This window comes from Selaginella moellendorffii, unplaced genomic scaffold (genome assembly GCF_000143415.4).
Source record: "Selaginella moellendorffii unplaced genomic scaffold, v1.0 SELMOscaffold_39, whole genome shotgun sequence".
NCBI lineage: Eukaryota > Viridiplantae > Streptophyta > Lycopodiopsida > Selaginellales > Selaginellaceae > Selaginella > Selaginella moellendorffii.
Genome location: NW_003314300.1, coordinates 1326677 through 1353769, shown reverse-complemented (window position 1 = coordinate 1353769; position 27093 = coordinate 1326677). Strand labels below are relative to the sequence as shown.

Sequence of the window (27093 nt, the reverse complement as noted above, 5' to 3'; positions counted from 1 at the left end):
ATCACTCTTCAATCTTTATCAACTATAGCTTTCATTTAATCATATTCTTTTTGTATAAAATTTAAGTCTTACAAATGATTTTGTTGTTGTTCATGCTACTACCTTGAATTCTCTTCAGAACAAATTTATCATGACTTTTTTTATGTTCAAGCTACTTATCACCATATTGTTGATTATTCATAACAACTTAATTCTTATTTTTTTAGTTAGATCAAAAGCTTAGCTTCTTTGTCATTATTAGAAGATTACATATCATTGCAATAAGTTGGATTATCAACATTTGGGTCTTTTCTGTGTACTCTCACACCTTTACGTTCATTTATCAGCTCAATCTTCCACCATTCATAGGTTTGCATGTGGTGTTCTTTATTTTTTTATTAAAACTTTATCATGTTTTATTTGATAACACTTGTATTCCACCACCACCTGATGTTATTGTCAGTATTTGTTTTATCTTTCTAAATTACCATAGGTGATATTCACTTAAACCTGATTCTACACCACTTTAGTTGCCACTTATCGAAATCCTTGGCATCGAAAAAGAAATGATATCACATATTTACTATCTCTCTATATTTATTAATGAATATATTCATTATTACTAGTCAAACGTCTATTTATGGGATTTGAACTCAAGATTTACTATACATATGGATGATTAGCATAGACCCATACCCAGATTAGATTTAGGTGAGGGTTAGACCAGATTAGTTTCTAAAGCCTCTACTTAGAGTGTTATAAATTCATTTTTTTTCATTTTTATTGTTTAGTATTTGATTAATTTTGTCATCTTCCCTTCTTTTGATGATGAACTCCTGAAAAATTTAACTTTCTTATTTGTTATGAAGATGTTTAAGAATGCAAATATGACTTTCCATTCTAAGTCAAATTAGATCCTACATACTCAGCTTTAAGGGATTTTTCTAAAATTCAACTGTTTATTTTCATTCAATTTAACTAAATCTAGTTCATAGACTCAACAAGATCCACAAGTGCTAAGGTAGCCACTATACAAAAAGAAAACAAATGTCATAGCAACAACTATTGCAATTTCTTTCTCTATTAGTACCCATTTTAGCCAAGCTTGGTCCACTTGTTAAGCATGAGAAACAAATGACATACCTTAACTCATATGGTGCCACAAAGTAGCATCTTCTTCTGGCCACTCACTTTGCAAACTCTAAGCTCAACTAAAGTGTCCAAAACATATAGAGTATTAAGTGAAGTCTATATGATAGTTACAAATTCTCAAACTCCTAACAAAATGTTTTTTTAGTTGAAAGGCAATGTGGACAAATAAATACTATTGTAAACAAGAATATACTGGGAAGTGTTTAGGAAAGTTTAGAAATTTTAAACATATAAAATACAAGATTAATCTAAATGAATAATAGGTTGTTCTAACTTTCAAACTCACAACCACCCCCAATATCAAGTGTTTAATTCTTTAACACCTTTCAAACCATGTTCACTCCTACCCAAGGTTATTAAGTTTGGGTATGAAATCTGCATTATCATTTAAATTTAGTGTGCCATTGTGGTCATATTGTCATTTGCTTCCTATATAATCCCTAAAATTACTCTCACATGCTTATTTTAATTGATTCATAATTCTAGATTAGCATCTCCAAACAAGAGAAAACACAAAAGGAATGGTTTTTAATGGGTAGTGGCTTTCCCATTAAGATGATCAGCCCATTAGGAGCCATTGGATTGAATTAAGTTGTATGTAATAATTTTATAACCCCTCTACATGGCAATACATGTATTGCCCACTAGAGTGTTGCTTATCAAGGAACTGCCGCTTCTGCCACTGCCCCCACCCCCACCCCCACCCCCACCACATTGCTGCTAGTGCTGAGCCACAGCAATGACGACACAGATTGCTAATCTTCTCTGAAATATCAAGCTCGTCTGTGTGTTTTGTTCTTTGCTGAGTTGAGTTCTTTGTTGCACTCCTTGTGAAATCCATTGTCTCCCCACTAAATCATCAGCCATGTAGTAGATTTTGGTATGACTCTAATGCTGGATCTTATTGGCAATCATTGGGCCAATCCTAGGAGGAAGGGAGAAGTCCTCAAGGAGCTAAGACTGACTAGACAAAAGGTGGTACCAATGCAATGAATGGTATTGCGAGAGGTGGACACAGTCAAATAGTAGGCAACACTAGATGAGAGGGAAGTGGAACTGGGAGAAAAGGAGTATGTCGTGTGGAGCTTAGGGGTCCGGATTATGGAGGATATCTAGGTGATGAATGAGTGGCTCCTCAGCAAGGCATATTATAAGAGGATTTGGCCAGTCATGGACTCCCCACCAATCCTAGGATTGAAATGAGGTGATGGAGCGTTTGTGGAGGACCAGCAGGGTATACAAAAATTGGCCCAAGAGTTTTACCAGGCACTGTACATGGCTCAACCATAGACAGAGACAAGGGATCATGCAGCAGACAGAGTAGTAGCCTCCCTTCCTCATTGTATCCCAGGCAAGTGGAATCATAACCTGGAGGAAGATCTCAATCTGGAAGATTTGCACACTGCATTGGAGAAGCTAAGTGACAACAAACCCCCAGGAGGGGATGGCCTCCTCCAAGCATTTTATGAGGAGTATTGGGACACCTTTGGCCCAATGCTACTGCAGACATGGAGGTGCACACATCCTCCTTTGGGTGTGTGCCTAGGTAGTAGGAGGCCAGCTGCCACTCAGGAATTGGAGACCAATCACCATGCTCAAAATGTTATACAAAATCTATGCGAAGACAATGGCACTCAAACTCCAACTGGTAATGCCTCTGATCATCAAAGAACGGTAGATAGGGTTTGTGCCAAGACGTAAGATTTTGGAGAACATATGGACCTACTTACTGGCACAACGATGGGTGGAGATCTCAGAATAACAAATTGTGGCATGGCTGCTAGACCCCAAAAAAGTGTACGATAGAGTGGACTAGAACTTTTTAGAAGAGTAAATGCGGAGGATTGGGATTCCACAGGTGATGGTCATAAGGAGCTCACTGCTGTATCAAAGAGCAGAGAGTCGAGTCACAATAAATGGCAAGATGGGAGTGAGCTTTCAACTAGGAGATCAGTAAAATAGTGGCGTCCCTTGCACCTGATGTGCCTCCATGCAAGACCTGTGGCAGGGCTCCTAGCCCCCTTGAACCAATGTAGGATGTCTCCACATTGAGCCTTGAAGTCCTGTGAGATCCCAAGGTCCTTCACTACTATAAAGATCTGCTGCCACACCTCCTTGGCCACATCGCACCCCCATAGTGCATGACTAACTATTTCCACTTTGCTGCATTCCTTGCACCTCTATTTCGCCTCCTTTTGGAACCACTGGCCAACCGGGAGACCATTGGTAGCCACCAGCCAAGATGTAACTTTAGCCTTCTCTTGGATCAAGAGCTTCCAGAAGTCCAATGTGTTTCCCACCACTTGTTCTGCATCCATGCCTTGTGCAATTCTCTTTTGCCACAGCTTCAGAATTTCCTCTGTCACCTCCTCCTAAGACGTTAGTAGCCCATTCCGTGCCTCTTTGACTGCATATGAGAAAAATCCATTCTCCTTACTACCAGGATCCCAATCTAGATCCTCAAGTAATTGCTACTACCACTATACCAGTAGTCTGTCCCCTTCTAGGACAGCTTCTAATTCTACCACATCAAGCTGTTTGGGAGTCTAATGTAAAACCTGTATCTGTCCTTTGACCTCGTCATCTGATACCTGTGGCATTACCTGTGCTTCTCTTGCAAGGAGAAGCATGTCTTCTCTTGTGACTCTAAAGGGTCGCCCTATATTGTCCATTGGTGAAATCACAAACCATACCTCCACATCCTCATTTGACCAAGCAGGAGTGGGGGCTGTGAAAGCCTGGTTCCAGGAACCCAGTAGGGACTGCTCCACATTTGTTCCTCCCACTTTGAGTCCCTCTGCACCATGATGAAGTCTCCTGTTCTGAGGTGACGTCTTGGCCACTTGCCCCCTTCCTTAAGAGTCATAAAATGTCTACTTGGAGGTTTCATCTTTCCCACAGGCCAAAACCCTATAGCCATCTTATTGTTGTCCTAGTGTCTTTGTCCACCACCCCTATGAGGTCCTTCAAAGTTTGGAAGCTATTAGAGTGGAGTTTTCTCCAAATGGTATAGTGTGGCTCCTTGTCTAGTGTGTTGTCCCCCATCCAAAACAATGCATTGAAGAATAGGGGCTGGTTGAGCCAGCCCTTTGCCCTTCTTGGGGTGACTTGTGACAATGGGAATGTCCTCCACAATTAATAGATACCCTAGATCAAGTTGCCTCCTTTGACCACCTGCATTGGTCCGGATCTACCTCCCAGACCTGGGCCATATTATGCTTGGGGTGAATTGTCACCAAGCTCTGTCAGAAGATGAGATGCCATGATTGCCAACCTGGCTAAAGTCCCATGAGTATAAACTTGTATCTCATCACCTTTGGCATGTCACTCAAGTCAATGATACCCAATCCTCCTAGGATTCATGGCCAAGCTGTAGACTACCATACAACCTTTGCCATTATGTATCCTATGGCCAACGCCCCTCTTCAGACATATGTGTGTACCATCTTTATTGTGGACTCCAAAATAGGCCAAATTGCCAGGTGGTACCAAATGTTGGGCAGCACTACACATTTAGCAACCACAATCCTCACTAGGATTCTGAGTTTCCTTAGGGCCCACTTTTGGATGGTCATGCTGATTCTCCTGAGTAGGATGTCGTCCTACAACTTGGCACTAAACTTTGTGCCTACCTAGATGCACAGGTATCTTGCATCATCTCCCGGATGAAGCCATTGGAAGCTGAGTGCTTGTCCCCATCCTTCAATCCCCAGCTTCCCTCAGTTGATCCCAATCGATTTGTTCCAGTTTATTGCTGCTCCTACAGCAAGGTTGAAGACCTCCAACTTGGCCCTAGCTACATCTAGATTCTCTAATGTGGTGAGCAAAAACAGTGTCGTGTCATCTGCAAATGCCCTACCCAGCTGGTTAACCCTCTCTGTCCCCAGAAGTTATTGCCATTCTACAGGGAGCACTAGGCCTTTTACCCCTCCTCCAACAGCTAGAAAGGCCCCAAGTGCATCTGTGACGATGAGAAATAGATAGGGGGTGAGGGGACATCCCAGCTGAGGGATTCGAGTGCACTAGGATGAGATAGGGGCAAAGATAAGGGTCCTTGTGTGGGAGGCTCTGGGCCACACTAGATGGGCAGTCTGGTTAGCAATGGGGGTCCAAGTTGTGTGGGAAACATGCAATTTAGCACATTTTAATGGAGTACAAGCCAGGGTATCAACAGTTATGGTGACATGAGGGGTCTTGATCTAGTGCAATCATGCGTCAATTAATTGGATTGCACCCCTTCATTATCTAATTGAGTTAGTTTAGTGTCTTATTGTTTTGTTTTGTGTTTTGTCCTTAGGATTTTACTATTAGACCTATATAGTTTATATGATTTATACATTTTTGGAGAATTTCTATTATTGGTTATGTGGCATAGAGGCCATTCCGTCGGGACATCTAGGATTTTGTCCCGACAGTATGTTCCCACCTGGCTCAGGTGTTAGCGTGACAAAGGCGTTCTAGGTAGGTATGGATGAGCCATGCCTTCATGAGGCAAGCACTAGTACAAATTTGTTTGTTATATCAGTGTCGCGAATGTGACTTCGGGTATCGAAAGTTACCTGTCGGCTAGTCCTTACGGACACTCTTACCTTACTACCACGATGGCAGGAGGTCGGTATTGCTGGTTCCCTTTATCAGTCCCTCTTGTTCAAGTGTTAGTTTACTGGGCTTAGCACCTGTACTTAGCCAGATGGACATAAGGTAGGAACTCCTATGTGTTTCTAGCTGAGCATACTTGGCCTGGCTCTTAGTTCTCTTTTGCTTTGTCTTGCACTGGCTTGGCAAGAACCTTCGCGTATTGAGATTGGTCCCTCAATATCGCCGGATGATAGCTTACCGTGTCTGCCAAACACCCTCGCTATCATGCCCTTTGTGTTAGTCTCATTTCAGTCCCAAATGCTAATTATGGAAAGTGTCCAGATTTGCTCATTTGGCATATCTACGGAATGTAGAGATCGTCCTGAATACAATGGTGTTCGTCCCATGTCCAAATTCGCAATCTAGGGACATTCCATATTTAGTAAGTTTCGAGCTTGTCCCAGAGACTAACTCCTAATACTAAGGGAGGCTTGGGGTGAAAGCCCAAAGTGTGTGTTCCTCAAGGGGGGGGCGGGCTGTGGGGGGTTCCAAATGTATAGTAGGGATAGTGGGTAGGTCGGGCATGGCCGACCAACCTGAGGCATAGTCTAGCTCCCGCTTGCATGCCTGTCCTTGTTCTGCGTCCGGCTTGGGTCTAAGCCCAAGTTCCATTCCATGCTAGTTGGTGGAGTACCCATATCCTTGCGTTAGGCCACCGGTATGCCGAAATAGCGCCAGACTCCGTTTGGCTCCGTTTTGCGTGCTGGTCCTGGCATTGGGATGCTGGTTACTCTAGGACTGTTCCAAGTCGCTCCGGGCCCCTGTCCCTTCGCTCCTTGGGCTTTATGCTCAGGAGTTGCTCCGTGGTTCGGTTCCATCACTCCTTAGCTCCATGCTTGGGAGTTTGGCACCGTTCCTTCGTTCAGTGGCCCAAGGCCCTGAACCTCAGGTTCCTATGGACACATGGCATGGACACGTGGCATGTGACACGTGGCATCTGTCATGTGGCACAAAGAGGGTTTAGGTTCCGCTTCGTGGTGTTATCCTATGGTAAATCATCATAGGATAAAGGGTCAAAACCACGTGCGCTACATTTGGTATCAGAGGATGAGTCTCAGCGAGTACTATACAATGAGATTGGGCAACTAGTCTCGTTGCATACGCAGAGATAAAAACGATGATCCGAGTGGGTACACGTTTGGTGCAAAGGGTTCGCAATTGTTCCTTAGGTATGGATTTGGTTACCTTGTTGTACCTTATGATGTGAGCTTGCTCTTGGGCTCATAAGATGGATTTGAGATGCTTTGTTAGCACGAGTTTACGCTTGGGCTCGTGTGTGAGGCACATTAGCAACTCGAGGTTACACTTTGAGTTGGCAGGATTAATGTTAGCCTATCGGTGGTTCCATGAGTTGTTCCATGTACCGTGGGTGAAAGTAAACCTTCCCTGAGTTTGCTATGAGTGGCAAATAGGCTAGTCCGTAGCTATTTAGCACGGTACTAGTAGATCTTTCCTAGGCATGATTACAAGTGAATCAACCAAGACTGTAGAAATTAGTCTATTGATTCAAGTAGTCATTGTCGTGCTCTCTCATAAAGTTTTCTTGGATTGGACTGAAAGCAGTGCGAAAGCAAGCTTGAGGTTTAGTCAAAGATGAGACCGAAAAGAGAGTCGTTGGGGACGAAGGATCAAACACGTAAATCATTTTCTTTTCTTGAGGAAATAATTCGCAATGAGGTGTTAACTCATTGCTCGTGTTCACATCATGCAATCAAGAGTCATTACCTTGATGCATCTTGGAAATGATGGTCTTACAAATGGTGAGTTATAAGATGGATAGCAGTGAAGTGCTATACCATTTTGTCTAGGCTTGCTATTGGAAAACTTGGGTTGCAATGCTCAATTCTTTTCCGGGGAACCTTGCTATTGCTCCTTGAGTAGCTTGGTGTTGGGTTAAGTTTTGAGTTTGGTCGAAAAGCGAGTGGCATGAGCTTGTCCGTGTTGTGAACAAAAGTTGGTGGTGTTCAGTGTTGTAAATCTCTATCGGTGGAGTGTGGCATTTATGTTGCATTTTGTCGAATCGAGTTGGCACTTGATAGTCACATAAACCTTTGAAGTAATGACATTGGCATTGCTCGTGGTGTTGCTCAATTGATGATTAAGTCATTGTGATACTTATATCATATCCATGTGATAATGAGCAATGTGTTTACGAAGTTGCTTGGTTAAACGATGATCAACCCCAAAGTGGTTGATAGTGAAGCTAGTCTACTTGCATGAAGTAGCATTGTAGTAGCTTTGACTAGATTCTCAATAGTGATTCATTATGCTAAAAACTTAAGTTGGTTCCTTGTTCCTTGAGGGTTTGCCCATAAGGTGTTGGAAAATGGTTGTAGCATTCATTTGCTATAGCTTGTCAGTTGTTCCATTAGCACTTGGTGTAGATTATTGGATGGAGAAGGTGTGCAGTTGAGGCATTGACATTGCTAGCACTTGTGTTAGTGGAAGTGGCATTGTTGATTCGAGTGATGAGGAATTTTCCTTAAAGCTTGATCTTCTATGTCATTTTTCTTGTTAGTGTTTTGGCTTCACATTGTATCTTGAAGGTGATTGAAAAAGAGTGTTAGTGCAATGTGGATATCCAAAGAAGTGGTCTTCGTGATCAAGCCTTGGATGTTCATTTTGCATTTTTGCGGATATCGATGTTGGATGTCGGAAGTATGGGTAAAAAAAAAAAAGATGTTCGAAGCTTAAGCATACTATAGGTCAAGAGAATTTGTGTTAAGGTGAGCCTATGTGAAGTTGTCAAGTAGGAGGAAGTTGGTTGAGTCTTGAAAGTTTGCATTCTTGGACTGAAGTCATTCTTTCTCTAGGATGGAAAATTTTCCACAAATTTTCTTAGACTTTTCCAATGGCTGATCTGTTATCACTTTGTCCGAAAACCTTTCCGTTTTCGTAAGCCAGTACAAACTAGTGAAAGGGTTGGAGTTGACTTCGGTTAACTTAGACCTCGGTAAGTAGTTTGTATGATGCAGCCCGAAAGGAATACTGACTTTTGGGGCTAAGGCAATTGAGTTGGATAGAGTCTAGAGTTGGTGTAGAAAAGTGGCCGTTGCACTTTTCTAAGAAGGGTGACCCTTGTGCCTTTCTTTTGTAGCATTATGCTCGGTGGCAGGTTGCACCTTGCATTTTGTTAAGACTCTATGAGAGTAGTGAACTCTCACTGATCTTGATTTGGTCTTGGTGGCCCTGCACCTTGGCTAAGGATGGTGATGTTCAACTTAGTTGTTTGAGTTTGAGATGTTAGTACCCGTACTGTAGCTTTGTCTATGAGGAGGTTGTGTACTGATATAGATCCATCTCATGGTCTTCACTTTAGTTTCGGCTGAGTGTTGATCATGCATAGCTAGCCTCTTCAAGGCATGCTCAGAGCTATTGACTAGATGTGTTTGTGAGCTTATCGCGGTTGAGTTGGATTCGAGTAGTCATTTAGTTTATGCTTGTCCATGAACCTTTATTTCATACCTGGGGTATTATGTTCATGTCGGACAAGTATATGACTTGATGACAAAAAGTTAGTGTTTGGGTCTTGTGAAGGTAAGTTGAAAAGTGATTGTTGGTTGCCTTGCGACTAATGGTTGCTTATAGACTTCGTCGAGGACCTCTGATACTTGCTTCACTCGATGATAGTTTAGCGGTGATGGGCTTGCTTTACCGGATGGTGTTGCGGAGGATTGCGTCGTTAGACTTACATGGTTTTTCCATGTTAGCATTTCAATTTTACCTCTATTGATATCATTTGGTTACATTTAGTCCGTGGTGTTGGATTTCATTGAGTCTTGGACGTGGTGATTCACTCCTTGAGGAAGTGTTATCTGTACCTGAGTATTGTTGAGAAATTGGTCTCGGATACTGAGTAAAGTATCTCCGACTTTGGTTAGCTTGGTTGCTAAAGAGCTTTGAGTGGTGATACACTCTTGCTTTCTTCTAGCTTTGTTATGGTGTTGATGGCATTGAGGTGATGCTTTGTCATTGATATTATTGATGTTGAGATTCAGGTGAGATGATATATCTATCCTTAGGATTGATATTGAGTTTCATTGCTCTCAATGAAGATAGTGTTGATGATTTGGTTATAGCTTTGTGTTATTAGCATTCGCGCATTTGCTAGTTAGCAACTATGTTGACGTTCAAATGAATTGAGTGGCAAGTTTGAGTTAGTTGTGTTCTAGACGAGATTATTTAGTAGAGGTTGAGCTTTGGCTTTTTCTTGAAAAGTGATTCAGTTGTGAACTATGCTAACTCTACAAGTGGAAGAGTTAGTGATCAATATTGAAGTGATCAAATCTTTGTTGGATTTGAATTGGGATATATTGATCCTTGATGATTCTTCTTGTGCTTGTTATGAAGTGAGTTACGTTTTGCTATAGATGGATTCATGGAGGATCGTTTGGTGATCACTTGTTAAGCATAGCTTCATTATGCTTAACTTTTGGATTGATGCAGATATGCTCTTCATTAGCTTTGGCATTATGAAGTCTAGCTTATGGATCTGTTGAGGAAGATATTGTGGGTTGCACCATGATTTCTTCTTTAGCATTGAAGTTAGTTCATGCAAAACTTGTGATCATTGCTAGGCACGACTTGGCTATAGGCTTCTTCGAGCTTTTAGTTCTTTGAATTTTATGCTCATTGTTCCATTTGTTAAGAGTTGTTGGGGAAGGCATTTTGGCTTGTTAGCTTCGATGTTGAAGTTGGTATTTGTATATGGCAATCATTGGTGATGATTGACTATCATCTAGGGTAGTTGATTATCCTTATCAAAAGTTTTGCTTGATTATTGTTGGTCTGGAATTATTTGCTATTCTTCGGGATGGTAGATTCTTGCTTGACGATGATTTGGCATATCTTTTTGATGGGATGATTAATGATCTTTCATGATGGTTAGTTGTTCTCTTTGATAGCTTTTGGCTTTTCGCAATACCACATATTCTTTGTGGTTTGCTCTGGATTGGTCTCTTGGGTTTGAGACATTGATAGGATGTTGCTGACACTTGCTAGAGCAACTCTGGTTCCTTGGTATTGTTGACCGGGGTCTATTCAGATTGGCTAGTGTGATAGTTGGCATGAACGAGTGTTTGTTAGCCATGGAACATTCATTCTGTTCTGTTGATTATTGCTTGAGTTCACTTTGATAGATTCGAATGTTATTTCCTTCGAGTGATACATTCGCGAGCATTTTGCTTGCTAGTCGATGATCCTTTATGTGCTATGAGTTATCTTTAGTAAGTTACTTGGAATACTATCTGCCATCTTCGGTAGTTAAGTTTCATCATTGAGTTTCCTTGATGATATACTAGCTATTGAATTTTGTTGGATGGTGCATTCTGTGTTTACCAATTTTGATGATCTTGGTGGTTCCTATCTACTATAATACTGGTTTATCAGATGATAACTTACTTGGAATACATTTGTGTTCTAATATAAGATTTATTCACTGATAATTAAGACTCTAAGATATCATTGTCTATGACTTTGATATTGTCCATCTATTGATCTTTGAGTTTGGGTCAGTATAGGTAGACTGGCTTCGGCACTTCATGTGCATGTTGAAATCTCTAGTCATGGGGTAGCTACTGTCGACTGGTCACATAACCCGCCTCTCTGTCGATGTTCCTTATTCCGTTAAAAGGGCGTGACCGTGTAAACAACTCTAACTGCCTGTTTACAGTAGTCTATCTAAACCTTACCGACGGGTTTGGTTTCTTTGCTCAGGAGGGTTGGGGCCTTTAGCTTCTCTCTCTATGTCCCTGCGGGCAGGGGCGTATCACACTTTTGTAAGCTGGGTGACTCCCAGAGCAGCAAGGGTGGTTGACTCCGTTGGTCATTTCTTTGTCGGCGACGGCCGGAAGGTGTCTGAGCTGGTAGCGCATCCGCGTTAGACAAAGAGGTTGCCCCCTAACTCATTTAAGTTGGTGCATTTCTCACATAGTGTGAGTACCGTGAACTTTTTCTGGAGTTGTTTCCTTGGCGGTATTCTAGACTCGAGTATGCATCGACGAGGACGTCGATCTTCCCTAGGGGGGGAGAGTGTCGCGAATGTGACTTCGGGTATCGAAAGTTACCTGTCGGCTAGTCCTTACGGACACTCTTACCTTACTGCCACGATGGCAGGAGGTCGGTATTGCTGGTTCCCTTTATCAGTCCCTCTTGTTCAAGTGTTAGTTTACTGGGCTTAGCACCTGTACTTAGCCAGATGGACATAAGGTAGGAACTCCTATGTGTTTCTAGCTGAGCATACTTGGCCTGGCTCTTAGTTCTCTTTTGCTCTGTCTTGCACTGGCTTGGCAAGAACCCTCGCGTATTGAGATTGGTCCCTCAATATCGCCGGATGATAGCTTACCGTGTCTGCCAAACACCCTTGCTATCATGCCCTTTGTGTTAGTCTCATTTCGGTCCCAAATGCTAATTATGGAAAGTGTCCAGATTTGCTCATTTGGCATATCTACGGAATGTAGAGATCGTCCTGAATACAATGGTGTTCGTCCCATGTCCAAATTCGCAATCTAGGGACATTCCATATTTAGTAAGTTTCGAGCTTGTCCCAGAGACTAACTCTTAATACTAAGGGAGGCTTGGGGTGAAAGCCCAAAGCGTGTGTTCCTCAAGAGGGGGGGGGGGGGGGGCTGTGGGGGGTTCCAAATGTATTGTAGGGATAGTGGGTAGGTCGGGCATGGCCGACCAACCTGAGGCATAGTCTAGCTCCCGCTTGCGTGCCTGTCCTTGTTCTGCGTCTGGCTTGGGTCTAAGCCCAAGTTCCATTCCATGCTAGCTGGTGGAGTACCCATATCCTTGCGTTAGGCCACCGGTATGCCGAAATAGCGCCAGACTCCGTTTGGCTCCGTTTTGCGTGCTAGTCTTGGCATTGGGATGCTGGTTACTCTAGGACTGTTCCAAGTCGCTCCGGGCCCCTGTCCCTTCGCTCCTTGGGCTTTATGCTCAGGAGTTGCTCCGTGGTTCGGTTCCATCACTCCTTAGCTCCATGCTTGGGAGTTTGGCACCGTTCCTTCGTTCAGTGGTCCAAGGCCCTGAACCTCAGGTTCCTATGGACACGTGGCATGTGACACGTGGCATCTGTCATGTGGCACAAAGAGGGTTTAGGTTCCGCTTCATTAGTAAATCACCATAGGATAAAGGGTCAAAACCACGTGCGCTACAATCAGTCACAACAAGCACATGGGCTATGTTCTTTTGAACTTCTATTAGTTCAATTATGTGTCACTTAACTAGCTTATTCCTATTGTCAAAGGGCATGTATTTGCTCATTAGGAGTATGCTTGACTTGCCATATTACTGAAACCTTTAACCTCTTCTTCATAGGCAAACATGTATAAACAACTTGTATTATTGCTTATATCACACAAACATGGTTTATGCTTGCTATTAATGGGCATGTATTTGCCATGTATTGCCTCCATCCCACCAGAACACACTCCCCAAACTCTCCCTACCCATGAACTAATCTTCACAAGATAATTAAGTGGATCACACCACTTTCTTGGTCATGGAACCCTCTCATCTTTACTATCAACTTGGAAAATTGAGATCTTCTCAAAAGAGCTAAAGCCGATGGGAATCGAAGGTGCTTGAGTTGAGCATACCAAATATTGCAACTGATATTGCAATTCCTTTGATATGTACACTAGGCAATAGAGTGACAATGCAAACCCTAGTTCAACCTTGATACAGACCTGTCTGGATTCAAAGTGAAAACAGTTGCTATTCGTCCTAGACAAATAAAAGAACAACTGTATTGGAGATGAAAGAATAGAGACGCTTACCCAATGCTGACGAGATCGTGAAGAAACAATGGTATTCGATCGCTTTTACTAGGAATCAAAATCGTGGGAGTTACGTGAGAAAGGCTGCGATGCTTCATTGGTTCGATCGCTTCGCTGAAGAAATGATAGTGGCGTTAGACCTAAGAAGAGAGCTCTAAGCTCTTTCTTACCACTGTGGAAGCTCAACGAGGCCAGATCCAGGAGACGCTGGAGAGAGCTGGCGACGATCTTTTGCAGCTTCACGTCCTTGCACTGTGGACTTGACGAGACCGAGTGGAGCTGCTTCACCACCTGAGCACAGATCCGATCTGTGTAGGCGACGAAGAGGAAGTTTAGCCGGTTGGATCGGAGCGTGGCCTCCTTGGTCCGGAAGAACTCCGCCACGAATTCTTCCAGCAAGTCGGGATCCAGCTTCGACTTTTCCAGCCAGCCAGTGAAGGGAAAATCCAGCACCTTCGAGATGAGCTCGAGAAGAAAGTAGGAATTCTCGAGCAGCTGGGTGGTCTCCTCCGCGAATGGATCTCTCGCCTGCGACAGCGCCTCGGCGATGACTGCGAGCTGGCCAGATACGTCGGTCAGGATCCTGTGGCCGATACAAGGAACTTCGGCGAGGTGGAGGAGGACCTTCTCGATGAAAGGCCTGTGATCGAGCTTGAGAGCCTCGTCCTTGGATTTCTCTGCCGAGTCCGTGAAGCTCATCACCTTGCCGACGAGGCTCCCAACCAATCTCTTCGTGGCGCTCTGGGCCGCCGTGGAGAATCTCTCGCCGCCAATGCTGGAGACGCAGCTCTCAAAGAAATCCACAGCCTGGTGGAGCCACACGGAGAAAAGCTGGACGTTCGTACTTGACACGAGCTCGACGATGAGATTCGCCATCTCCGTCAAACGACGAGCCCTCTCTTCGTCCTGTTCTTGGTTGCCGGCATCGAGGAGGCGGCGTTTCTTGCAGCCATTGAGGAATCGGACGCAGTCCATGAGGCGAGCGACAGATTCCTCGTGGAACTCCGGTTGCGCCAGGATATTTCGCTGCCGGCGAGGAGGCGGAGTGGAAGAATCCGTGAAGCACTTGCACAGGACGCGCGGCACCAGCGGCTCCGCGGAGCTGGAGCGCAACCTCTCGATCTCGCTCCGGAGCAGCGAAATTTCATCCTTGAGCCGCTTCTTGGCCGCAATGCCACCGCGATCCGCCCCGCCGCGGGACTTGACGATCGCAACGGCCAGCGCCAGGCGCACTGCCTGGTACGACTGCGCTGGCTGTGGCTGTGGATCCACATCCATACCTGGCAACGCGCTCGCCTCGAGCATTCCTCCACCCCGCTCTTTTTCTTAGGGTTCTTCAGCTTCAAAACCCAGGTTTAGGATTCTTCCTCCGCATATCTTGGCCGTCCGTCTCCCGCCCATCATGGCCGTCGATGCCAGGTTCAAAACAGACGGCCACGATGCGATTAAAACCAACGCCTGAGATTTGCAGTTTCTGATCTAGCGGCTGAGGTTCAAACTCTTCGATTGCAACGCACCCTCAGAAAAATGCCTCCTCCTGACCCCTTTCCAACGACGATTTCTTCGTCCGCGTAGAACCAGATGAAGAAAGGATCTTTGTTCCCGGGCTCTCGATCCAGCTCTTCTTTCTTGCTGATCGCGAATTGGAAGGGGCCGAGAGGCCCAACCTTGACGCTCAGGGAATCGAAGATGAAGAAGAGCTTGTTCTTGGACCATGAGAAGCGTCCCATGAATTCTAGCACACCAAGAGGGCCGAGGTAGAGCCCGTTTAGTATGCTCTTTGTCTGCGATGATCCACATTGTTAACGACGAATCCTTGTGAAAGCTTTTGGAAACTTACAGTGGCATTGTATTGCTGCACAGCGGTGAATGGGAAGTATGTGCCACCTCCACCACCACCTTTCAAAGCTTCTCTCACCTTCAAATCGAAAGCAAAAATTAAGAGCAAAGTTCTAGATTTGTGACAAGTTTGCTTACCGCTTTGGCTCCACAAATGAAGACAAGCATCCAGCACCTTGGCTCAGCTCCACTACTTCCTCCCAAAGTCTCTAGAAAATTGGATGGATCCACGCGGGCTTTCTCCAAAACTCTAAATGCCGCAAACACCTCTGGAGCTGGGATTTTCTTGCTCTTGGCAGCGGCCTTTAGCACCAGAACGCTCTCCTCGACTTTGCTATCCACTTCCCCCACTGAACGATTGTGAAAGAAAGCTTTCTAGAATTTCTATACGAGTGAAAATTTACCTTGAGATTCTCCACTCGCAACCCTGGCATGAAAATTTCTACTTCTGGTACTTATAACTTTCCTGTCCGCTTTGAGAGCTCCAAATCCCAGCGTACTATGGCGAGCTCCAAATCCCAGCGTACTATGGCGAGGATTTAAACATGAGTATTGACTCAAGCCTTTCGCCCATTCCACTCCCACCTCCATAAATGATAAGGGCATAAAGCTAAGATCCTATAACGCATATTCTTTCACACGTCATCGTGTTTAACATACACACGTCATCACGGTTTAAGGCGCAAAACCTTGACACGTCAGCTGCATTCAAAATGCCCGGCATCGATGCGGCCACGTGGACGGCCTGATCACGAAGCGAGAAATCAACAAGAACCCTAAAATTTAGATCAAAGGATTTCTCTCAAGGCTCGAAGCGACTCCATCTCATCCTTGCAAATCGCCCTCCACTTCTCCACCACAATCTCGTGCGCCCGGCGCAGCTGCCGCGGATTATCCTCGAGCTGCCGCGCATCCACCGCGCCACAGATCCTCATCACCTTGGACGCCGGCGGCAGGAAATCCCCCTCCACATCGTCCATGCTCGGCTCCCTCGCCAGGTACTCCATCCTCGCCTCCACAAGCCTCCTCATCGCGTGCCTCGATCCAACCATCCCGCTCGCGATCGCTTTCTCCACAAATCCCTCCTCCACCATCCTCTTCACCATATTCATCCTCTTGCTCGCCAGCTCCACCACCCTGTCGAGCACTCCCTCGTCCTCGAGCCAAAACAGCGCCATCTCCAGGAACTCCTTTTGCTCCGCCCAAGTCATGTAATTCTTCCACGTCGTGAACTGCCTGATCTTCTCGCCCTTCTGATTGAGGGGCGATGGATCCCCGGCCCAGGAATTCAGCTCCGCCTTGTCCATCACCTCTGCAAGCTCCACCTTGCAGAGCTCGCAAAACAGCCGCTTCATCTCCGCCTTGTCCTTCAAGCCCATCAATCGCCCAGCTCTTAGCATCGCCCTGACCACCTCACCGCGACAGTGCTCGCTGGTTCTCACACGTAAGTTCTCAGGCTTGTCGAGCAGCATGAGCAGCATGACGTCGGGTTCATCGAGCCACTGCCGCCAGGGCTGGTATTGCTCCGCCTTCTCTGGGAAGCCGGGCAGCTGCAAAGACTTTGCCGCAAATGCCCGCGCCGCTTCCAGATGTCCCAGAGCTTCCAGCTGCAGCGCGAACTCGAGAATCCCACCGATGAACCTCATCTCGCTCGCCTTTGCATCGCGGGATGATGGATCACTGGAGCTTACCGCCACCCTCTGCTCCTCCCACAGGACCTCCACCTCCTTCATGCGCTCCGGGAAGTGGTGCACCACCATAGCCATCATCCGGAAGCTCAGCACCGCCAGGGGGACCTTTCCAAGGATCTGGGAGGCCTCGTCGCGGAGCCCGTTGGTGAGGCAAAAGTCGAGCAGGCTCTGGACACCACCTTCCGGCTGGAACCCCTGGCTATCCCTGCCAAAGCGGCGGACCATGGATTGCCATGGCGCTGGCCCGTACTGCGGCTGTTCCGAGGTGGCGACGCTCCGGCAGAGCAGCTTGGCAGCCGCGACCGCCCCGTCGTTGCATCCGCAGCGGTGCAGCTTCCACGGAAGGAATCCACTGTGAAACACGCCGACGAGCGCCGTCTCCACGATCTCTCGGCACGCCTCCCAGCCGTAGGCATGCACTGCTCTCGCAAACTCGTCGAGACTGATCAGCTCCGCCACCCAGGTCCTGAGGATCGCAAAGGCCGACTCGCGAAGCCCCGACTTCACGCACAGCTCGAGCAGCATCGCGGGCTCTCGATAGAGTTCCTGGAAATTCTTGCTCATGTTCCTTGCCAGTCGCCAGTGCATGTCGTTCTGCCTCGTTTGACCCCACGGAGCAACCGAAGCGAACTTCCGCGTTAACCCGTCCACTGCCTCTTCCAAGAACCTCCGGGGCTCCTCCATAGCTGCGAACTCGTCCCCGTAAATCTCCCGCAGCCACTCGAGCACCCAAGAGATGTCCCCGAGCGACGGGCAGATCGTCGAGCTCCTCGCCACCTTTGGCCACACCACCAGCGCCGCGACGTGGTAAAAGTACTGCTCGCTGCCACCCTCGTTGCCCGCCATCATCTCCGTGCCGCGGAACTCGTCCTCGATGAAATCAAACACGTCCCGCTCGTTCCTCTGGTCTTCAACCTCGCCCTCGGCCTCTTCGTCCTCCATGATCATCCCTGCGGGCGGTGGAGCACACCTGAGAACCTGCCGCGTGAAATCGATGTGCCACTGCTTGAACTTGGCCGGCTGGTCGTCGATGGAGAGCCAGTTATCGATCACGTACTCGTTCTGGAAGTAATCCGTCACGGTCTTGTGCTTGGTGAGCATGCACAGATGGAGATCCAGGAACTCGCAAGCTCTCACCAGTGCTGCCACCACTCGGTCGTGTCCCTTGAGCCCGGCGAAAGAGAGACTCGTCTTCGAGTACTTGTGAGCCAGCGGAATCACCAAAAGCTTCCTGTCACGAACGAAACGTCTCTCATTTCGTTGGCGGTAGTCTTGCTGCGTTATCATAGCTGCTCCATCTCCACTCTCGGCTGCTGCTCCATCTCCACTCTCGGCCCACTGCTGGAGAAGAGCTCTAACTCGAGGCAACGCGGAGACGAACGAGGGGACCGTCCCTGCCGGTATGAAGTCGACGTTGTTCCTCACCAGGCTAAACACCAGGCACAGCCTCGATCCACTGGCCACCTTCTCAAGCTGGTGCTCGCAGTCGCAAAAGAAAATCGTCGAGAAGCAGCGGCCGGAGCTCCCCTCGGAGAAATCAAACCTGGAGCACTGCCTTCCCTGGCGAACCGTGAGAGCCCCTCCGGTGTGGCCAGACGCCGTAGGGAGCTGGACGATCATCGTCGCAAACATGCCACCCTCTTTCTCCGTGTCCCTGTGGAACTTGAAGTGGCCGCCAGCTTCGTAGAGGAGGAGCTTGTAGAGCCTAGCGTCGAGCTCCAGAGCTTTGGAGTCGAGTCCCATGGCGGCCAGCCCAGCGGCGGCGAGTTCTTGAGCCACAGAAGAAAAGAACCTTGGATTTTCGGGGCAGGAGATTCGACCGGGATTGATCTGCCATGCTCGTCTCACGTCCGTGTCCACCACAGTCCTCTCTCCAAGTCCGTAAGGGGCTTGCTGGGACACGGCCTTGAGCTTGTCAAGACCCTCTTGCGAGAGAGGAAGCTCGACATTACCGACGCCTTCGACGAGCAGCGACGATGGCATCTGGAACGAGCTGCCATCGATCTCACCTCCGGTGGCAAACACCTCGCGATCGCTCCACAGCGCCCTGAGCAGCTCCTTGAAATGCATGGTTCCTTGCTGAACAAGCCTAAACCTCGAGAACTTTAAATCCCTGCAAAACGTCCACCATAAGCTGGAGGCAAAAAAATAGGAAAGTCGAAACCATTTAAACCCTGGGAACTGGAAAGCGAAGCTATCGAAAATGTAGGTATCTAGGAAGCTCTCAAGATTGCTCTGTGGAACTCATGGATTGTGCCATGTCGGTCGCGGGGTAAGTCGATCAGCTCTGGATAGTTTTTGACGCTGTTCTTGGATTCGCAGTTTTAAGGCAATGCCGGATTTCTGTGACGAAGCTCCAAGAAAGATGTCTCAGTAAAGTCCTTGTAGTTTTATCTTTGATGCTCCCAGTGTGCTTGGATTCCAGGACTCTGTTTTAAGGCAATCCCAGCTTTGAGAAGAAGAGCTTGTCTTTCAGCTCCATGAGATGTCTCAGTAAGTCTCTCTCTGTGGTTTTATCAGCTCTGGATGGTTCTTGACACAGCTAGTATTGTGTGAGTCCAGGAATCCCGATCTAAGAGCACGATAGATCATGCTTCGAATTTCCACTCAACTTTGGTTGGAACCTGTGGTGAGCGAGTGTCAACCGTATATGCTCCCTGACATCACACTTTCTTATGTTCTTAGAAATCGCTGTTTTTAAGGCAATGCCAGCTTCGAGAGGAGCAACTGGTCCTGCTGTGACGAAATATCCCTGAACGAGCGCAAAAACGGCTGCGTCGTTTGAAAGTCGCTCAAGAAATTAATTCCGGCCAAGACAAGGCAGCGGTGGTTTGTTGGCGGTGGATTTTATTCGGATGGAATTCGCGATTCACTTGTTTGTTGGTCGATTTCTGCAGGAGATTCGACGTTAAGTTGTAACTGTGGCTCTGCGTGAGCGGCACCTCAGCTGGAAAAAAGCGAGCTACTGTTCCTCGATCGCAAGTACCTTAAGAAGTATATTATTTTTGCACTTAAGGATCCACAAGCAATGATCGACGAGGCATTTCCTTGCGGAGAATCTGACACGGGAGATGTTGATTGACAGGGAGGGATCAAACAAACAAGGCTCTACAGCGCATGGAGCTTGAGGTGTCGGGGATCACACCGAATGTAGACGCATCCTCTGGAATCGCACAAGCGTGCTCAGGCTTAAACAACATACACAGTAAGCTTCTCGCCTTTTCTATTCTTTCCTTCCACATCACTGTCCAGGGATTGAATCTTCCTGAACCAATCCTCATCAACTTGTGAAGGAGATTCCTCGCGGGCGTGGAATTTGCTGCGCAGCGGGGATTTGCAAATGGAACTGGCAGCGGGGAAAAGAAAAAGCAAGCGCAGCTGGATCGCGCAAAAAAAGAAACACTTCCAAGTCAGTAAGCTTCCAAAAAGTCCGAGAAGAACCGTGTTTTATCACGTTCTTGAGTTTGACAAAAAAAAAACGTTTTTTTTTTCTCTTTGTAGCTCGCCCGCAATGCTACGCAGCCAAACGAGAACGACGAGCGCCACCATAGCCAAACACAAATGGAAGACGAGCGAGAGCACGTAAGCTCGTACCGTAAAGCCGAACGAGCAAAGACGGTGGGTTGACCCTTCATTAACTGCGCCTGGCAAGCCGCCATTAAAGGCAGGCACTTGCGTTGCGAGCTACTGCCTCCATTCATTCATTCAATTCACGCACTGGTTGGTTTGTGTTTAGGTCCCCCCCAAGCGACGAGATTTCTCGCGACTTCGCGATCATCGGGTAAGCAAAAATCGCTCTTTTCTTCGCTTTTTTTAAAGAGCTTTTTTCGCGGGTGATTGATCCAGGAATTTCGTGGGGGATTCGAACGACGGAGTGTGATTCGATCGGCCGCATTTGTGGAGCGCTCGGCCCCAGATCCAATCGTAAGTCGCTCGCTCGCTCGCTTTTGGAGAAGAAGAGAGGGAGCATTTAATTCGCGGTGCGCAGTAGTCGCAGGGTCCTGTGTAGAGCTGGTCTCTATCTCATTCAAGCGCGCCTTTGAAATCTCCCCCATCCCATCTCTTTCTTTCCCTTCTCTTTTGTTTTCTCCTCCTTTCTTTTCCTCTGTGTGTGTGTTCTTCCCGCATTGGTCTATCTAAAGACCACTTTCTCGGCCCCCTCCTCCTCTTCAGTCTTGTCACGGGTTCCAGGCAAAATCCAGCCGGGATTCATCCGGGCCTCCGTCCTCTCCTCCCATCTCTCAATCAATTCGATTCACTCCTCTCACCGCCCTCGCGCGCCCACCAGAAGCGACGAAGAGCTCGCATCGATCTCTCAATTGGGTGGCTGCAATCGCCTAGTGGGCGCTCCTGGGATCGTCCGCGCCGCGGATTCCTCGAGTGGGTTCCAGGTTTTGGATCTAATCGGCAGCCACAGGGAAAATGCTGGATCGCATTGCTTGATCGCAGGAGGGAATGGCTTACTCGGGGAGTGGAAGAAGAAGACGAAGAAGAAGAATCCATTTTCATCCGCTGGTTCTTCCCTTTCTCTGGATCTCGCTCGCCATTCCAATCCAAGGATCGCCGCGGGCGGAGGAAGCGCAAGCATCACCAGATTGCGTCTATCGCTGCGGCAACACCACAGTGCCCTATCCCTTCTTCATCGCTCCCAGCTCGCCTCCTCCATCGCATCACTCCTGCGGGCACCTCAAGCTCCATTGCGAGCACGGCACGCTCAAGCTCAAGATCAGCGCCGCCAGCTACCGCGTCCTGGGCTTCACTCGCAGCAACGTGATCATCATCGACCCACAGGGATGCGGCGGTGGCGGTGGCGGTGGCGGCGGCGTTGGCGGCGCAGCTACCGCCCCGGCCTCCGCCGCTACCGCCCTTTCCTCCTCCTTCACGATCTCCAACAACACAAACTACGCCCTCTCCTTTGGGAACCTCCTCATGCTCTACGGCTGTACGAACAACACCGCGTGCTACAACAACTGCAACTTCAACAGCCGCGCGGTACACTGGCCGTACGCCGCCGGCGGGCAGCACGGCTGCGGCGTGACGCCGCAGTGCTGCTACGACCTCCAGTTCGCCAGCCTTACCGCGCTGCGCGACATCGACCTGGGCAGCTTCAATTGCTCGGGCTTCTCGAGCCTGGTGACTACTTTCAAGGAGAAGGGCGAGGATGTGAGCGTGGAGGCCAGGGAGGGATTGGGGCTCGAGTGGTGGCTCAATGGTACCTGCCCGGCGGCGGGGGTGGCGGCGGCGGAGGGGAGTTTGTGCGCCAGGAATGCAATGTGTGTGGCGGGGACGTTTGGAGGGCATACGTGTAGGTGTGAGGAGAAGTTCCACGGGGACCCTTACCGCGCGGGGTGCCGCCCAGGTATGTTGGAAGCCGTGCGGTACGCTAATGTTGGTTGTGTCGTGTGTTCTATGTAGATGGCCGGCGGCATTCCAAGGTCGTGCGAGGATCGATCATGTTTGCGGGTAAGTTACGTTCGATCTTTAGATCGTTCTATGGATTGTATGTGTTGGTCTTGGCTGAGCTCATGCATGCACACGCACGATCTTCCAAGGTCTTCTTTGATCTCGTTGATCTTCTTGGTTGAGCGTCCATCCATGCACGATCGAGAGAGCTGACTGTTGGAGCTTGAAACAGGGATTCTCGCGGGAGCTACAGTTCTAGCAGCGGTGGTGATCGCGCTGGCGCTGCTCGCCGCCCGCTCGCGTCATCACCGCCGCCGCCTGTCCACCACCTTCCGCAGCATGCGCGACGCCAAGCAGCTCGCCAAGCTCGTCTCGCGCACCGGCAGCTCCAAGGCTGTCACCCTCTTCTCCTACAAGGACCTGGAGCGCGCCACCAAGGACTTCTCCCCGGCCCAGATGCTCGGCCATGGCGGTCACGGCACCGTCTACAAGGGCAAGCTCCCGGACGGCCGCGACGTCGCGGTGAAGCGCATCAATCACATAAGCTCCCACGGGATCGAGCAAGTTCTCAACGAGGTGAAAGTTTTACTGAGCGTCAGCCACCCCAATCTCGTCCAGCTCCTCGGCTGCTGCCTCGAGGTCTATGATCCGCTCCTCGTCTACGAGTTCGTCCCCAATGGGACGCTGGCGGAGCACCTCCAGCGGGAGCGCGGCGATGGGCTCGACTGGTTCACCCGGGTGGCGATCGCGGCGGAGGCGGCACAGGGCATCGCGTATCTCCACTCGCGCTCGCCGCCGATTTACCACCGCGACGTAAAGTCAACGAACATTCTCCTGGACGGTGAGTTCAACACGAAAGTTGGCGACTTTGGGCTGTCGCGGACGGCGCTGACCGAGGCCAGCCACGTGTCCACCGCGCCGCAAGGCACGCCCGGGTACGTGGACCCGGACTACCACCAGAGCTTCCAGCTGTCCGACAAGAGTGACGTGTACAGCTTCGGGGTGGTGCTGGTGGAGATGATCACTAGCATGAAGGTGGTTGACTTCACGCGCGACAAGCGGGAGGTCAACCTGGCGGCGCTGGCGGTCGGCAAGATCGCCACCGACTGCCTGGATGAGATCATTGACCCGGCGCTCATGATCCAGGCGTGCAGGAACCCGGTGGTGAGGTGTATGATCCAGAGGATGGCGGAGCTCGCGTTTCGGTGCCTGGCGCACGAGAAGGACGCGAGGCCGAGCATGGCGGAGGTTTTTGACGAAGTGGAGGGGATCCGGCATTCGTGCCTCTCGCCCGGGGATCACTCGCCCATCCGGGACATCAAGATTGATGAGGTAAAGATCTCTGTTCTTTGCTCTGTTGATGATGGTGATTTTGCGTTTTTGTTCTTCCAGAGCTTGCTGACTCCAAGGTGATGGGAAAGGCGGGACGGACTAACTTGTAGATAGACAAATAAAAACGAGAAAAATGCTTGTAAATGCAGAAAAAATGGAGGAAATGTTTAGGCGGGAACCCTTTAAAGTCAATGCTAGTCAACACTACAGCGTCAGCGTGGGTTTGACAACATCATATAGATCTGAGCCTCTTTCGTTTGAAATCCACACTTTGCAGCACATCAGGATCCGTGGCGCAATGGTAGCGCGTCTGACTCCAGATCAGAAGGCTGCGTGTTCGAGTCACGCCGGGTTCATTACGTTGGTTTCATGATGTTGTGAATGATTTCATGACATTTGGCCATTTGGTCCACCCCCGCTTTGGGCATAGCATTTTCGCGAGTGATTGATTAAGAAACTCATCCCAGATTCTCTGGCGGGCACATGCATGGAAATCCATTTAGATTGACCCAAAGTGCTTGTCTTGTTGTCCCTCACACTAAAAACTTTGCCACAGGCTTTCTTTTTGGGAGATGGTTGGCTCCACCAGAAGCATTTGATTTAGCAGTGGATCTACAAGCTTGGATCACCCATGATCAGAGATCCATCTATATATCAATCTATGGCCGATCGATTGATTGGTGATCTTAGCTGTAAGTTCTAACTCGTTTGGTGGTGTGTTTCAATCAAAGATCATACGACCTGCAATGTCTTTTTCCTTGAACGCCACGACAGGAAGGATAGAAAAGGCTCGAAAGAATGGGATGGAATCTTGGAAGAATCTTAGAGCTCTAGCTTGTAAATTCCCGATTTTTCCAGTTATACTCATCCAACTGGCCACATTATTGCAAAGACCGTAGAAATGGCCCCACGCGTCGGGCTCGTATAACTGACCTGACGTGGCATGCCCGCGTGACGTGGCGGGGCCCGCGCTAACGGCTTTGACGTGCCACGAAGGCGCTCTTTTCTGACGTGTCAGTCTTTGCCATCTGGGCGTCCAAGCGATCTTGGCCGTTGGTCTGGGACGCTGCGAGCTAGGGTTTCTAGGAAGGAGCTAGCTGATCGTGGTGGAGCTCGAGCTAGAAGCGCGGTGCTTTTGAGGTGGGAGAGCGTTTGCGTATCTTCTCTTGCGGGATTTCGTCGGAAATCACTCTCGCGGTGGCGATTCGGCGCAATGCAGGCGCTCCGGGCTTGCAATCGGGATTATAAGCTCAGGTTGTAGTGATTTGGGGTGGAAGCGAGCAAGATGACTGCCGATGCAGAGGCGCCGCCCCGGAAATCCACACGGCAGGGGGAAGCGCTCATCCAGAGGGCCGATAGCATGTCTCTGATTCACTTGCTAAGCAGAGAAGTGAGGCCGGAGAGGGTCGAGAGACCCGTGTTGCAGTATGGCCATGCGGCACAGTCCAAAAAGGGGGAGGATTTCGTGCTTGTCAAGACCGATTGCCAGAGAGTTCCCGGCGATGGATCATCCACATTTGGAGTTTTTGCGGTGAGTAGCTCTACTCAAAATGGGGACGGAGTTTTTTCTTCTCTCTTTTTTCCTGACGGAGTCTTTCTACCAGATTTTTGACGGACACAATGGAGCCGCGGCGGCGATTTACTCGAAGGAGAACCTGGTGAACGACGTGATGGGCGCTGTTCCTTCCGGGCTAAGCAGGGAGGAATGGCTAGCCCTTCTCCCTCGGGCTCTTGTCGCTGGATTCGTGAAGGCCGATAAGGAGTTCCAAAGAAGAGGTAGTCTATAACTTGGACATGGTTTCAGGAACTGATGCTCGTTTTCTTTCTCTAGAGCAATCCTCGGGCACCACTGCGACGTTCGTGGTTATCGATGGATTGACAGTCACTGCTGCCTCGGTCGGGGATTCGCGCTGCATCTTGGACTCGGAGGGAGCTGTCATAACACTGACCGTGGATCACCGTCTCGAAGTAAACGAAGAAGAGTAAGTTTGCTACCTGTTGGAGTACTGTAGCTGATGCTTTCGCGTTAAAACGCCGTAGGCGGGTTCGAGTCACAGCTAGTGGTGGTGAGGTCGGGAGATTGAGCACTGCAGCTGGTGCCGAGGTGACTTAAGCTCTTTTGTGTTTTTCTCTGACAGGACTGAATGATTGAGCTCTATAGGTTGGGCCATTGAGATGTTGGCCGGGAGGGCTTTGTCTTTCGAGGTCCATTGGTGACATGGACGTCGGGGAGTTTATTGTCCCTGTGCCATACGTGAAACAAATCAAGGTAGAGTTCCTCATATCCTTTTCTCTGTTCCAATGCACGGCGTTTGCCGCTCCCTTGCAGGTACCTGCTTCTGGCGGGAGGCTGATCATCGCCACAGACGGCGTTTGGGATGCCTTGAACTCTGAGCAAGCCGCCAAATACGCTCGGGGTTTACCCCCGGAGATTGCAGCCAAGCAGATTGTGAAGGTGCTGTCGTTTGGTTTTTTCTCCGATAGAGATCTAAACTTTCTCTGCTGGAAACAAACAAACTTTGTCTAGGAGGCGCTGCGCAGCAGGGGCTTACGCGACGATACGACTTGCTTGGTCGTGGATATTGTACCACCGCCAGTGAGGCCCACTGCCCCAGTCGCCAAGAAACAAAGCAGGATTCTCAAAGTCCTCGACTTTCGTCACTCGTTTAACGTCTCGAAGCTGACGCGCAAGCCGGCTGGCACCAGAAGACAAGTGGAAGAAATTTTTGAGGAAGGCTCTGCAATGCTCGCCGACAGGTTCGTTGTCGTTTATATTTTGGAGTTGGGCAGAATGGACTTTGTTTTTCTGCGTTTGTTTGTTTTGTTTCGCTTGCATGTGGGATAGTGGCGCTAACACTGTTTCTTTTCTCGCGCTTGTGTAGATTATTCCCGGCCCCTGGAGGAGAGGGCGTGTTGAAATGCGCGATCTGCCAGGAGATGCTGACGGTGAGCAGCGATGACGAGAACGATGGCTCTTTTTTCTCGCTCAGCCCTGACGAGAGCTGGGAAGGCCCGTTCCTGTGCAAGACTTGCAAGCTCAAGAAGGACGCCATGGAGGGCAAGCTTTGCAAGCAGCGGCTTCAATCGCAAACCAATGGAGCTTGACTTTACGAGTGACAAAACAAAGCGCCAACAAAAAGCGCAGAGAGGATCAACCACAAAGAGGTGATTTTTTTTCCTTCTCTTTTTATTTTTCAACTTTTTTGTGGGACGTGCTTTTAGAAGCCAAAATGTTAATATCTATTAAGTAAAGGCCTTTTGCTTGTTACTCGATAAAA

The 27093-nt window shown here is 48.6% G+C and overlaps 5 protein-coding genes and 1 non-coding gene across 8 annotated transcripts; 4 read left to right on the top strand and 2 right to left on the bottom strand.

Moving 5' to 3' along the window:
- Positions 1–13360: 13360 nt before the first annotated feature.
- LOC9660120 (protein MULTIPOLAR SPINDLE 1) lies at positions 13361–15967 on the bottom strand. Of its 2 annotated transcripts, XR_002993412.1 has the most exons (6): positions 15794–15967; positions 15528–15739; positions 15391–15468; positions 13721–15334; positions 13551–13664; positions 13361–13497 (listed from the first exon to the last, which is right to left on the bottom strand). XR_002993412.1 is itself a non-coding variant. In XM_024684087.1 (5 exons), exons 4-5 carry the CDS (start codon positions 14853–14855, stop codon positions 13645–13647), a joined length of 1155 nt encoding a protein of 384 aa, XP_024539855.1. In that variant the 5' UTR covers positions 14856–15334; positions 15391–15468; positions 15528–15739; positions 15794–15967; the 3' UTR covers positions 13361–13644. The 2 variants fall into 2 exon arrangements, 1 of the variants encoding a protein (XP_024539855.1); XM_024684087.1 differs by having other exon boundaries at positions 13361–13664.
- Positions 15044–16113, bottom strand: LOC112340455. The gene is made up of 3 exons (XM_024683927.1): positions 16050–16113; positions 15528–15739; positions 15044–15334 (listed from the first exon to the last, which is right to left on the bottom strand). The coding sequence occupies exons 1-3, from the start codon at positions 16111–16113 to the stop codon at positions 15044–15046; spliced, it is 567 nt and encodes a 188-aa protein (XP_024539695.1).
- Positions 16114–19417: 3304 nt separating this feature from the next.
- LOC112349484 lies at positions 19418–21227 on the top strand. 2 transcript variants are annotated; one of them, XM_024683977.1, is made up of 9 exons: positions 19418–19573; positions 19643–19709; positions 19766–19909; positions 19978–20074; positions 20166–20285; positions 20374–20489; positions 20582–20698; positions 20817–20861; positions 20927–21227. In XM_024683977.1, the coding sequence occupies exons 5-9, from the start codon at positions 20198–20200 to the stop codon at positions 21218–21220; spliced, it is 660 nt and encodes a 219-aa protein (XP_024539745.1). In that variant the 5' UTR covers positions 19418–19573; positions 19643–19709; positions 19766–19909; positions 19978–20074; positions 20166–20197; the 3' UTR covers positions 21221–21227. The 2 variants fall into 2 exon arrangements, with proteins under 2 accessions (XP_024539745.1, XP_024539744.1); XM_024683976.1 differs by having other exon boundaries at positions 19766–20074.
- Positions 21228–21455: 228 nt separating this feature from the next.
- On the top strand, positions 21456–24030 carry LOC9660119 (wall-associated receptor kinase-like 14). Its single transcript, XM_002979038.2, has 4 exons — positions 21456–22439; positions 22496–22543; positions 22716–23815; positions 23876–24030. Exons 1-4 carry the CDS (start codon positions 21536–21538, stop codon positions 23894–23896), a joined length of 2073 nt encoding a protein of 690 aa, XP_002979084.2. The 5' UTR covers positions 21456–21535; the 3' UTR covers positions 23897–24030.
- Positions 24031–24099: 69 nt separating this feature from the next.
- Positions 24100–24171, top strand: TRNAW-CCA. Its single transcript has one exon. It is a non-coding gene; the product is annotated as a tRNA-Trp (tRNA).
- A 716-nt stretch (positions 24172–24887) lies between these two features.
- LOC9659588 (probable protein phosphatase 2C 5) lies at positions 24888–27093 on the top strand. The gene is made up of 8 exons (XM_024683975.1): positions 24888–25346; positions 25420–25591; positions 25647–25797; positions 25856–25919; positions 25977–26084; positions 26145–26270; positions 26343–26572; positions 26698–27093. Exons 1-8 carry the CDS (start codon positions 25101–25103, stop codon positions 26918–26920), a joined length of 1320 nt encoding a protein of 439 aa, XP_024539743.1. The 5' UTR covers positions 24888–25100; the 3' UTR covers positions 26921–27093.

Coding starts and splice junctions, on each gene's coding strand:
- LOC9660120 (XM_024684087.1), bottom strand. CDS start 14,855: ATGCTCGAGGCGAGCGCGTTGCCAGGTATGGATGTGGATCCACAGCCA. Junction 13,665..13,720: donor CTCGTTGAGCTTCCACAGTG/GTAAGAAAGAGC, acceptor TCATTTCTTCAG/CGAAGCGATCGAACCAATGA.
- LOC112340455 (XM_024683927.1), bottom strand. CDS start 16,113: ATGCCGGGCATTTTGAATGCAGCTGACGTGTCAAGGTTTTGCGCCTTA. Junction 15,740..16,049: donor CTTAAACCGTGATGACGTGT/GTATGTTAAACA, acceptor ACAATCGTTCAG/TGGGGGAAGTGGATAGCAAA. Junction 15,335..15,527: donor TCATTTGTGGAGCCAAAGCG/GTAAGCAAACTT, acceptor GGATCATCGCAG/ACAAAGAGCATACTAAACGG.
- LOC112349484 (XM_024683977.1), top strand. CDS start 20,198: ATGGAGCTTGAGGTGTCGGGGATCACACCGAATGTAGACGCATCCTCT. Junction 20,286..20,373: donor AGGCTTAAACAACATACACA/GTAAGCTTCTCG, acceptor CAACTTGTGAAG/GAGATTCCTCGCGGGCGTGG. Junction 20,699..20,816: donor AAGCCGAACGAGCAAAGACG/GTGGGTTGACCC, acceptor GTTTGTGTTTAG/GTCCCCCCCAAGCGACGAGA.
- LOC9660119 (XM_002979038.2), top strand. CDS start 21,536: ATGGCTTACTCGGGGAGTGGAAGAAGAAGACGAAGAAGAAGAATCCAT. Junction 22,440..22,495: donor CCGCGCGGGGTGCCGCCCAG/GTATGTTGGAAG, acceptor TGTTCTATGTAG/ATGGCCGGCGGCATTCCAAG. Junction 23,816..23,875: donor GGGACATCAAGATTGATGAG/GTAAAGATCTCT, acceptor TTGTTCTTCCAG/AGCTTGCTGACTCCAAGGTG.
- LOC9659588 (XM_024683975.1), top strand. CDS start 25,101: ATGACTGCCGATGCAGAGGCGCCGCCCCGGAAATCCACACGGCAGGGG. Junction 25,347..25,419: donor CCACATTTGGAGTTTTTGCG/GTGAGTAGCTCT, acceptor TCTTTCTACCAG/ATTTTTGACGGACACAATGG. Junction 26,271..26,342: donor CAGCCAAGCAGATTGTGAAG/GTGCTGTCGTTT, acceptor AACTTTGTCTAG/GAGGCGCTGCGCAGCAGGGG.